We start from the raw sequence: 11,705 nt of genomic DNA on the forward strand, positions 1-11,705 counted from the left end.
GGTCTTGATGCCCGAGAAACAATTTTCTACATTAGAGGCTTGATGCCCTTGTGAATGGCAGCTACACCGCCCGTCAGATTTTCGTATCCGCAGCCTGCCACGTCAAAGCCGGCGTCCTTGATCATGTCGCGGAACTCATCCTGGCTGGGAAAGCGCTCGATGCTCTCCACGAGATACTGGTAGCTATCGCGGTCGGCAGCGACGAGCTGGCCAATGAGCGGGATGGCGCTGAACGACCACTGCTTGTATGCGGCGTTGAGCAGCGGGTTACCGACCTTGCTGAACTCCATGCAGGCAAAGACGCCGCCAGGTTTGAGTACGCGATGGGCCTCGCGCAGCGCAGCAGGGATGTTGGTGAAGTTGCGAATGCCAAAGGCGACCGTGTACAGGTCCAGAGAGGAATCAGCCACGTCCGAGGGCAGCCGCTCGGCGTTGGCCTCAAGGAAGGACAATGCTGTCTGGTGCGAAGCCGGGAGACGTAGCGAGCGCTGACGGCCGACCTCGAGCATGGCCGGGTTGATGTCGGATACGGTGACGTGGATGTTTGGGTTGGCATTTTGGCTGTGCGCATGCTCGACCATGCGGAAGGCAATATCGCCAGTGCCGCCGGCGACGTCGAGGATCTTTTGTGGACGGCCGAGGGGGTTCGTCGCGCCGGGGTTCAGCGAGGAAACAAAGTAGTCCCTATCGATAGACGTAACTTGGTTAGCATTGAGCGCCGGTCATCGTCGCAAGCAACTTTCGCCGCCGAGGGAAGGAGTCGGCATACTTCCAGAGCCGATGTACGCCAAATGACATGAGGTCGTTCATCTTGTCGTAAGATTCTGCAACGCTGGTAAATACACCTGCAACGCGCCCGGCCTTTTCCTCCTCGTTGACCGTCTCGAAGCCGAAGTGGGTGGTCCGGCCTTGGTGCGGCTGCTGCTCGGGGTTGAGGCGAGTAGCCGTGGTGCTAATCTGGCGCATGGCCTTTTGTCGCGCTGCCATGACGCGCATGGAGGCCGCGCAGGTCCGTAGGCCGTGTCTTGAGGCCATTGTGGTAATTTCTGTTGTGATGATGTATCTGTTTCTGCCTGGGCCGATTGAGTGCCTCAAGGCGGAAGAGTCTACCTAGGTACGTGCCGATGTATTGCCTGGAAATTTTGTTCCTGGATTCGTTAGGCAGGCTCCACCACCGTTCATCGTACTGCGCGGCTCCGCTGGATCTGGCAAATTGACGATCTTGATTATACGGATGAGCCTTCTCGGCCATGTGATGGCCAATATGGTGTTTTTGAGTCTGATTCTGCCTGGTCAACCTTGGTCGCATTGCCGCTATGATTCTGTTACCTGTTGGTTGCTTCGGGCTCAGGTGCTTTCGGGGGGCGGCCTGCCGCTGGAAGTTGTCGCGAGGTTTGAATTGGCCTCGTTGTCTGTTTCTTGCTGCGGTGCCTCTTCTTCGTCTCTTGCTCGCTTAATCTGCACCGTATTTACCAATTTGTTGATCAGGAACCGTAAGCCGAAGCCGACAAGACCGACAAGCATGAGGACCACTAAAATAGTTACCAAGAGGCCGGTTTTGGTCGTAGTCATCGCTAAGCCGAGTTTAAGATGCACCTGAGATCAGGAAAATATTCTAAAGATGGCGAAATTAACAAAGTGAAGTATATTTCGAATCCTTGCATTTTTCTTCTCTCTTCTACATTTACTTGCGTAGTGACTTATGCATTGTTTTGAACGAGACGTCAGGCAAACGGCGCCGCCAGCTGGCAATGCACACAGCTGCGCACATAAATAGCAAACAAAGAAGTGGTTACTGCGAGAGACATGCAACCAACTATAGTTTCAATCGGATGAACTCGAATACATGGCCATTCTACTGCATTTTCGCTTCGTCCTGTGCGTTGGCAGCGGCAGTATAGCTGACCAGCGCGGTGCCTTGCATAGGTAGGTAGCTGGTAGCGTAGCCCACGCGTTCTACCCACGGCTTAGCGGGTTCAATCGGCTCAGAGTGACGTCGCTCTGCTTCGGCTTCGACCAATCGACCCAAACAGCCACCAGCAACCGAGCAACTCTGTTTCCCCAGAATTTCAGTCGCCGTGCGGATGCAATCTCCAACAACTGCATTGTCAATTTCGTTTCCCTTTCTAGTAGCAACATTCAGCATCAGACAATACATAATGAGGGCTCGCATGCTGCAAAGAGTACAACTACGCGGGGCAACCGCTTCCGTTGCTCAGTCGCGTATGGCTGCCCTTGGTCCGCTGCGCGCAGCCAGCAGCGTCTCACAGCGTCCCAACTCGGAATTCGTTCAGTTCCCTGGCGCGCTCAAGAGCGCCTTCACGCATAGTCTCAATTTTGAGAACCCGGAATCGTACAAAGCCCTGCCTACGTATCGAGTGGTGGACCAGCACGGAGTTGTCGTCGACGGCACTTTTGAGCCAGACATTTCGGAGGAGCAGGTCGTCAAGTTGTACAAAGACATGCTTTTCATTTCCATTATGGACCTGATCATGTTCGACGCCCAGAGACAGGGCCGTCTCAGCTTTTACATGGTTAGCGCCGGCGAGGAGGCCGTCAGCGTGGGAACATCGAGCGTATTGGACCCCGAGGACGTCGTCTTCTGCCAATACCGTGAGCAGGGCCTGTTCAAGGAGAGAGGCTTCACAACTAAGGAGTTCATGTCGCAATTGTTTTCCAACAGAAATGACCCTGGCAAGGGGAGAAACATGCCCATTCACTATGGCAGCAAGAAACTCAATGTGGTGCGTAATATCTCAGTAGCCACGAGACACGACCATCAGTCATACTAATAGCAGACACAGCACACCATCTCATCCCCCTTAGCTACACAGCTACCACAAGCATCGGGCGCAGGATATGCTCTAAAACTGCAGAAGTTGCAGAATCCTGAGTCCAAGGCTCGCGTCTGCGCCGTCTTCTTTGGAGAGGGTGCTGCCAGCGAGGGTGATTTTCACGCTGCCATGAACATTGCCGCCACCAGATCATGCCCCGTCATTTTCATCTGCCGTAACAACGGGTACGCCATTTCCACGCCTACGTTGGAGCAGTATCGTGGCGACGGTATTGCCAGTCGTGGCATTGGCTATGGTATTGACACTATCCGCGTTGACGGTAACGATATTTGGGCCGTGCGTGAGGCGACTAAGAAGGCACGCGAGCTCGCTCTCCAAGACGGCGGTAAGCCCGTGCTCATCGAAGCCATGACTTACCGAGTCTCCCATCATAGCACGTCAGACGACTCGTTTGCGTACCGCGCACGCGTCGAGGTAGAGGACTGGAAGCGCCGTGACAACCCGCTCACGCGCCTGCGCAAATGGATGGAGGCTAAGGGCTACTGGGATGAGGTCAAGGAAAAGGACGCTCGCGACGCACTGCGTAGAGAGGTGCTCAGGGAGTTTAGCGCCGCGGAGAAAGAGAAGAAGCCGGCAATCAAGACCATGTTCGAGGATGTGTATGATGAGCTGACGCCAGGCATCAAGGCGCAGATGCAGGAGCTGAAGGAGCTTATTGATGAATACCCGGATGAGTATGATATCAGTGAGTTTGAGGGCGGTAAGGAGACATTGAAGCCATGAATTATCCATGTATGAGAGAAAACTTGAAAATTTCAGAAAAACAGATTAAACATATCAACAATCTATGCAGACGCAAATCGGGATATATGGTCCAGCCACGAACTAATTTTTGAAAACGCCAGTCAGCTAGTGTGATGTATTTGTGTGTAGTCGACATAGTTTGTCAGGGGTTGCTGGCGTGCACCGAGTCATCCGCACTCGGCAACCCTTGCACCTGTATCCGTACAGTCGATGGTTCCATTTCCAATGCCCCCACGACAAAACGAGGCATGCACCCGGGTTGGTTGAAGCATGGACACGGGATGAAATATGTCATGGCCCTATGTCGCTGTGGGTGTGCAACGAAATGCGGTCGCAAAGGTACCTAGTAAGCTACCTTAGGTCACTACTACCTTAGTAGGTACCTACCTACCTAGCAAGGTACAGATACTCAGTAACCTGCCCAAGTGTCAGCACCCACTATTCCGTAGGTACGCTGGTGCTGGAACCCGAATGATAGGACTCAACGGGTTCGCCTTTTTCTCAGGCAGAGCACAATTAACATGCAGACATAATATATTCAGGCGCCCAAGCAGTCAGGCCTATCGAGGCAGCAGGCGCCATGCCCCGATTTTTTGTGTCAAAGGGGATGTTGACACGGCGAATTGCAGTGGAAATCTTGACACATTCGCACACAATATTGCGTTTTGGTCAGCTGAGGGCGTAGTCGTCGGGCGAGCTAACAACACTTGGGGGGAATGTAGGCGTTCATGATGCAGGATCTCTGGGCCATGATCAATTAATTTCATATAACTTACTAACTGTAGAATCCTTGTATGTTTTTATTTAAAGTCAAGAATGTGTATTTTAGTAAGAAAGGGCGGCCTGACTGTGAGTAGCCGACGTCAGTAGCTAGGTATCTTTACCACCTGCCATGGTTCCTGCTATCAGTACGCGCCCTAATACAGTCATTAGGCAAGTACCTCGCCACCTACATTTGGTAGGCAGGTACGGAAGATTCAGGCACATTGCGGGGCGCTGTGCCTTATCACCGCTACTACTCAAGTACTTTAGTAACCTGTCATCTCATAAATTACAGGGTAAGTAGGTACCTACCTACCTACTAAGGTAACTAAGGTAAGTAATAAATGCTGGACCTCGACACCTGACCGCCCGAGTGCTGCCCGCATCAGCGACCACTCTCACTTCTAACCCGCACCGTACACCGGAGGCGAGACATCACGACAACCACACATCTCCTTGTCTCCTCTCACGCCCACGACCGCCCAATATATTCGCACCCGCTCCCTGCCCGCCTCTTGCCAACGCACATCGACAGCCCGCAACACTGTAAACGAATAGCCAACGAAGAAACACTCTGTTCGCCCGCTTCGAGCTCCGCGCCAAATCTACTAATGGCGTAGTCCGGGCATGGCAGAACGAACACCGGCAGGCGATAACCCAGTGCCACTTTCTCCAGACGACACTGCTACGGCCAGTAGCGCCCGTCTGACGCCAGTCGCGCCTCAGAGGTACGCTCCGTCTTTTGAATAAGCTGTGAATCCCATCCAGTATTTGTCTTTCTCGTCCCATTGCCCCCTACCCTCTCCTCTCTTCCCTGTGTGTCCTCGCCATCCTCGCTGTGACGTTGGGTGCCTCGAGCCACTACTTCTCGGTCGACGGAGTTGATCCGCTCCCTCCTGGTTACCAGCCTGTCGGGTTCGATCAGCTGTTTTAATTCCTTGCCACTGGCTTCTGGCAGCAACATAATTGCTCGCTTTTTTCTTTGCCTGTCTGCTACTTGTTGGCTCGTCGCCGTTTGACCTCTTCTACCTCCTCGCCACAAACGCAGCGCCCGCAATCAATTCCTCGACCCAACGTCCCGTGTGCCGGCTCCTAGCATCGTGACCCTTCTCTTGCATGCCACATACAGACTCTTCCTCCGCTTCTTATCTCCTCCCCTTCCCGACTCGTTCCACCCCGGTACATTCTAGTATCCGGCATGCCCGCCAGAGATTTGTCGTCATCTCGCCTTGGAAACCTTTCCAGTGTTGCACCAGCCTGGTTCCCCAATCATCCACGCTCCAACACAGCAAATCATTCCTGCCTTCCCGGTCACCTCTGTATACCACTCTTCTCGGGGAATTAGTTACTCATGAGTCCCAGGATTACCAGGTCGTCTGCCCGTCAAGCTGCCAGCCGGGTGGCCAAGACTTCGGCCGCTCCAAACGCTACGAAACCTATCCCAGAATCCGCCGAACGCCCGACTTCACCAAACACCCCTCTACTGCCTCCACGCAACAAGCGCAAGGCTTTGGCGGGCTCCAAGCTGCCGGCCACTCTAGCACGCCCCAGCTCCTCGGACCGGAGATCTAAGAGGCAAAAGTTACCCGAAGACACGGCCACCGCTCTGCCTCCCAGTGGGAGTACAAAAGCGCCTCCCAAGGTCCTTCGGAAAGGAAAGAGTTCTATGATGGACAGCTCCAGGTAGGGGAAGCGGTGTTTATTCATCCTGTCACTCTCTACATGTGCTAACACCGGCAGTGAACGCACCTCCCCCAGAGAAGTCACGCGTGACCACTCACCAACCGACAGCCTACATAGACGGAGAAGCCGCGGCAAAAAGTCAATTCAGAGCCCTCCTGGTTCGTTACGCACATGACTTGACACAGGCACCATACAGTGGCTGTACTAATCGGTGAGCAGACACTCAGAACGAACGCTCTCCCCTCTCTCGACGTTCGAAGCGTCTCGCCGCCGAAGCAGATGAGGACATCGTAATGGGTGGCACCGAGGGCAGTAGAGACGGTCTTGACTCAACTCAACATGCCTCTACAAATCAAGTAAATGACGACGAGAGTGAAGATACCCGCAATGACAACAACCCCTCTATTGAGCGTTCCAACGACGATGTAGACGACGATGAAGATGATGATGAAGACGACGACAACGACGATGGCGATGACAATGACAACGACGATGACGATGACGACGAAGAAAACGAGCGCGGTGATACCTTTGCCGACAATGACGATGGCGACCCTTTTGGTGGACTTCCAGGAGTTGCAGGATTGTCCAACACCCTTCGTGCTCTGACTGGAATGATGTCTGGTCTGACAGCACGTTTGCGTGAGCTTCTCAACAACCTGCGGGAAGATGATCTATCTATTCAGGTCATTGCTTTGCAGGAGTTGTCCGAGCTCCTTCTCGTTTCCAACGAGGACAACCTTGCTGGACATTTCTCGCCCGATGCCTTTGTGAGAGAGCTGGTCCGGCTGATGAACAAGGAAGAGAGTCCCGAAGTGATGCTCCTTGCTTGCCGCTGTCTAGCCAACTTGATGGAAGCCCTGCCCGCCAGCGTGGCCAACGTTGTTTATGGGAATGCCGTGCCAGTGCTGTGCTCAAAGCTTCTAGAGATTTCCTTCATCGACCTGGCTGAGCAATCGCTAAGCACCCTGGAAAAAATATCTGTCGAATATCCATCCAGCATCGTTCGCGAAGGCGGGCTCACGGCTTGTCTATCGTACCTCGACTTTTTTGCCACAAGCACTCAGAGAACCGCTGTGACAATTGCGGCCAACTGCTGCAGAAATATCCCCGATGATTCTTTCCCGGTTGTCCGAGATGTCATGCCAATTCTTCTCAACGTGTTGAGTAGCAATGACCAACGGGTTGTTGAGCAAGCTTCACTCTGTGTCTCTGGTATTGTCGAGAGTTTCAAACACCAAGCTGCGAAGCTTGAAGAGCTCGTCAGCGTTGATTTACTACGGGCCGTCTTGCGCTTGTTGGTTCCTGGAACAACTAATCTGATTGGATCCAGCATCCACACCCAGTTCCTGCGCGTTTTGGCCTTTACTGCTCGGGCCAGTCCTCAGCTTTCGGCGGAGCTTTTCAAGCTGCAGGTAGTTGAGACCCTGTACCAGATTTTGACTGGTGTTTCCCCGCCAAGCGGCACGGAAGATGTTGCATCCAAGCTCGACAGCGTTGTTATCATGCAAGCCCTTATCCACCGACCACGCGAGCAGATCATCGAAACTCTGAACGTCATCTGCGAGTTGCTCCCTGGGCTCCCCAAGGACGCCGACCCATTGTATGGTGACTTTGTTGAGTTTCGCAGCATTGTAGAACCTGTTGCAGGCGCAGAGGGCACTCAACTATCCCCTGCTGAGAAACGACTATCACTCCTCAATAGCTGCGAAGACGAAGTCCGACGTTTTGCCTTGATCATATTTCCTACCCTTACAGATGTTTTCTCAAGCACCGTCAATTTGAGTGTTCGACAGAAGGTCCTCCAAGCACAGATAAAGATGCTCTCTAATCTAGATGAGAAGATCCTTGAGGAGGCTCTTGTTCCCGTGCCGTACGCTTCTTTTCTCGCTTCCATTCTTTCTCAGCAGGATCACCCCAGTCTTGTCATGCTTGGCCTACAAGCTACAGAGCTACTTTCAAGTCGCCTCGACAGAATATACCGTTACCAATTGTACAGAGAAGGTGTCATTGTTGAAATCGAGAAGCTCTCCAACCAAGTCCCCGAAGAGACCGCCGGTAGTCTCGCTGAGGAAGCTGATGACGATAACAGCAGAGAAAGTTCGTCAACCTCAGATGACGAGGATGACGAGGTGGAAGACGACGAACAGGACGATGAAGTCGGAGACAATAATGAGGAGGAAAATGTCCATGTCGAGTCAGAGCATGGCGAGCCCGAGATTGCCGAACCCGAGGATAACGAGGCTGAAGGTCATGGCAACACAGAGCAAGATGAGAACGCTGGCGATGAATCGCCCGTTAGCTCCGGCTCGTCTTCCTCCTCTGAGCCAGCTGCACCTCCTCGTAGATACCTTTCAGATTCCCGAGCCACAAGAATTCGCATCAGCCAAGTTGCAAGGAAGTTCCTCGAATCTCATGAAAATGAGGAGCATGGTCGAGATATGAAGGCCAAGGCGAGTCTTATTATGGACGGGTTAACGAAGTTAGCTGATGACCTGGAGGCGTTCTACTTGCGGCGCACCTCTGCTGATCTATCGTCATCCGCTGGTAAAGCCTTGTTTGGCCGACTGGCAGCCCAATTTGATACTGATGTGTTGGAGAGTGTGACGAGTGCAGAACTTCTTTCATCTGGCCTTGTGCGCTCCTTGGTGGAAGTATTGAGCAATCCCGATGAAGAGTTGGCTCGTTCGGCGCAGTCAACATTTCTGGAAATTTTCATGGGCAAGAGTATCCAGTCCAAGGCGAAGACGACGACAGCAGAGTCTCCGGCCACGCCATTTAGCATGATGATCCACAAACTGCAAGACTTGCTCAGTAGGTCAGAGCACTATGAAGTTGTCACTGTTCATCACAACACATTTGACGGCAACCGCACCAGCCCAGCTTCAATGCTTGGCAAACAAATTCGTCTTCGTCTTGTAGCTGACGACGACTCGAATATTCCTCGCCCATATCGAAACATCATGGTTTCCATACACGCAATTGCCACATTCAGGTCGCTAGATGACTATCTACGGCCACGCATCAGTCTTTCTGAGCGGCCACGCATCGCAAGACGTGACGGCCTTACACAGGCTCTTGCCGCGATGGCGGGACTCCCCCTGGGTGGCCCTCCTGGCTCACGCCTCGCCGACTCTCCATTCTCTCCTGGATCGGTGCCCCCTCCGCCTCCTCCTCCTCCTCCTCCTCCTCCTCCGCCTCTAGCTGGGATGCCGCCTAGCGCATCGCACTTGCGACGCGCAGTCAGTAGCAAACCACCCCGCCACCCTACCACACCGACAAACGCGGGTCAGGCTGGAGGGCCATCACGTTCTGGAAAGGGTCTAAGAAGATCTTCTCGACGCCAGGCTCCATCATCTGGTGCCCAGTCTCCGGGGAATCTCGCTCCAGACGATGAGGGTGAACAAAGCAACTTGGAGTGTGCTGACGAAAAGCAAATCAGCGAAGATGATGATGATGATCTTGCGGACACTAGCGCTCTGGATGCTATTGTTGGCGAGCTTGAGGACATGGACGAAAGCCAAGATCCCCCCACCTCCGAGGACCCTTCTGCAATTGACTTTGAAATCGCCACAACGGGAGGTGTAACAGCTCGCAAAGAAAATGGTACTAAGATTGCAACACCCACGACAGCTGAGAAACGCTCTACCGCTGAGCAGAAGCACACTTCAGCGAATTCCACGCCGGCCGGTTCATCCCGACCTACGTCCTATGCGTCGGCGCTACAAACTGTCCCTCAAGACTGGCACATTGAATTCTCTTTGGACGACAAATTGATTTCCAACGAGACAACAATTTATCGCGCAGTTTTCATGTCTGCCACAAAGACGGAAGATCAGCACATTAGCAGGAGTATCTGGTCTGCTACTCATCCTATCAAGTTCAAACGAGTTCCCGGTCCGCCGTGGATAGAGTCAACCACAGTTGCTGCGAATACCGAGGCTGAGCCCGAGTCCCCGGATGGTATTCCGGCATCGCTTGCCAAGAATCCCACCACAGCTTCCATACTACGTCTCCTCAATATTCTACATGAGCTCAACGAAAACATCGAGGACGTCATAGTCACAAATGACCAGCAGACCATCGGCTTGAATACCGAACCACCTTCACAGTTTGTCAGTACAAAGCTGACAGCTAAGCTCAACCGCCAGTTGGAAGAGCCACTCATTGTGGCCAGTAGCTGCTTGCCTAGCTGGTCTGAGGACTTGGCTCGGCTATACCCATTCCTCTTCCCGTTCGAGACGCGACATCTCTTCCTTCAGTCTACCTCGTTTGGATATGCCCGATCGATGGCAAGATGGCAGAATGCGCAGGCTGAGGACAACCGCCGAGACCGTCACAACGAACGCCCTTTCTTAGGCCGTCTCCAAAGGCAAAAAGTTCGCATTTCTCGCCTCAAGATCCTCGAGTCGGCTCTGAAAGTTATGGAACTGTATGGTGCTTCCCAGAGCATACTAGAGGTCGAATACTTCGAAGAAGTAGGCACCGGTCTCGGGCCAACCTTGGAGTTTTACTCGACTGTTTCCAAGGAATTTGCGAAAAAGAAGTTGCGTCTCTGGCGTGATATTGATAATACGGGATCCAACGAGTTTGTGTCTGGCCCATCTGGGCTTTTCCCTCGGCCACTAAGTGCAGAGGAGCTGAATACACCTAACGGAGAGCGTGTTCTGCACTTGTTCCGGATTCTTGGCAAGTTTATTGCGCGATCTATGATTGACTCGCGCATTATTGATATCCACTTCAATCCTACCTTCTTCCGTATCAGTGAGGCTGCAGCTGCAGGCGTGAAACCATCCTTGGGTGCTGTCAAGGTCGTCGATCCCGGTCTCGCAAGATCTCTCAAAGCAATTAAAAGGTACTCCATCGCTAAAAAGGAGATTGACGAAGATCCAAGCCGAACGCCCGCACAAAAGGTCGCTGATACCGAAAATATTTCTATTGACGGCGTTCGACTGGATGACTTGTGTCTTGACTTTACCCTTCCTGGATATCCTGGCATTGAGCTAGAAGCAAACGGATCCCAAAAGCGCGTCACGATTGACAATGTCGATACTTATTTAGACAAGGTGATCGACATGACGCTTGGCTCAGGTGTGCGCGCCCAAGTTGATGCATTCCGAACTGGCTTCTCCCAGGTATTTCCATACACCGCACTGAGTGCCTTTACTCCTGCCGAGCTCGTTGCGCTGTTTGGCAAAGTAAACGAGGACTGGTCTCTAGAAAGTAAGACAAACACAAATACCATTCTGAACATGAAACTAATCGGTACTCAGCTCTCACGGACTCCATCAAAGCAGATCACGGTTATAACATGGACAGCCGCAGCGTGAAGAATCTATTGCAGGTCATGAGCGAGTTTGACCTCAGTGAACGCCGCGAATTTCTTCAATTTATTACAGGAAGCCCCAAGCTACCTATTGGAGGTTTCCGCAGCCTCACACCCATGTTCACTGTCGTTTGTAAACCGAGCGAACATCCATACACTTCGAACGACTACCTCCCGAGCGTAATGACATGCGTCAACTATCTCAAGCTTCCGGATTATACAGACCATGACACTATGAGAAAGCGGCTACTCACCGCTATGAAAGAGGGCCAGGGGGCTTTCCATCTTTCCTAAAATTACGTTTTGGAATATGAGCACTTGCACAACTCTACGTT

At 52.7% G+C, this 11,705-nt stretch overlaps 3 protein-coding genes across 3 annotated transcripts; 2 read left to right on the forward strand and 1 right to left on the reverse strand.

Annotated features, from left to right (window-relative positions):
- Positions 1-26: 26 nt before the first annotated feature.
- V2A60_009980 (2-hexaprenyl-6-methoxy-1,4-benzoquinone methyltransferase) lies at positions 27-1,035 on the reverse strand (the record flags this gene model as incomplete). The annotated part of the gene is made up of 2 exons (XM_083261241.1): positions 27-684; positions 770-1,035. 2 exons carry the CDS (start codon positions 1,033-1,035, stop codon positions 27-29), a joined length of 924 nt encoding a protein of 307 aa, XP_083117367.1.
- Positions 1,036-2,225: 1,190 nt separating this feature from the next.
- V2A60_009981 (thiamine diphosphate-binding protein) lies at positions 2,226-3,578 on the forward strand (the record flags this gene model as incomplete). The annotated part of the gene is made up of 2 exons (XM_083261242.1): positions 2,226-2,744; positions 2,805-3,578. The coding sequence occupies 2 exons, from the start codon at positions 2,226-2,228 to the stop codon at positions 3,576-3,578; spliced, it is 1,293 nt and encodes a 430-aa protein (XP_083117368.1).
- Positions 3,579-5,712: 2,134 nt separating this feature from the next.
- On the forward strand, positions 5,713-11,664 carry V2A60_009982 (putative ubiquitin-protein ligase UFD4; the record flags this gene model as incomplete). Its single annotated transcript, XM_083261243.1, has 4 exons — positions 5,713-6,044; positions 6,102-6,202; positions 6,264-11,267; positions 11,318-11,664. The coding sequence occupies 4 exons, from the start codon at positions 5,713-5,715 to the stop codon at positions 11,662-11,664; spliced, it is 5,784 nt and encodes a 1,927-aa protein (XP_083117369.1).
- Between the last annotated feature and the right edge of the window lie 41 nt (positions 11,665-11,705).

Source organism: Cordyceps javanica, chromosome 7 (assembly GCF_051103115.1).
Source record: "Cordyceps javanica chromosome 7, complete sequence".
Taxonomy (NCBI): Eukaryota; Fungi; Ascomycota; class Sordariomycetes; order Hypocreales; family Cordycipitaceae; genus Cordyceps; species Cordyceps javanica.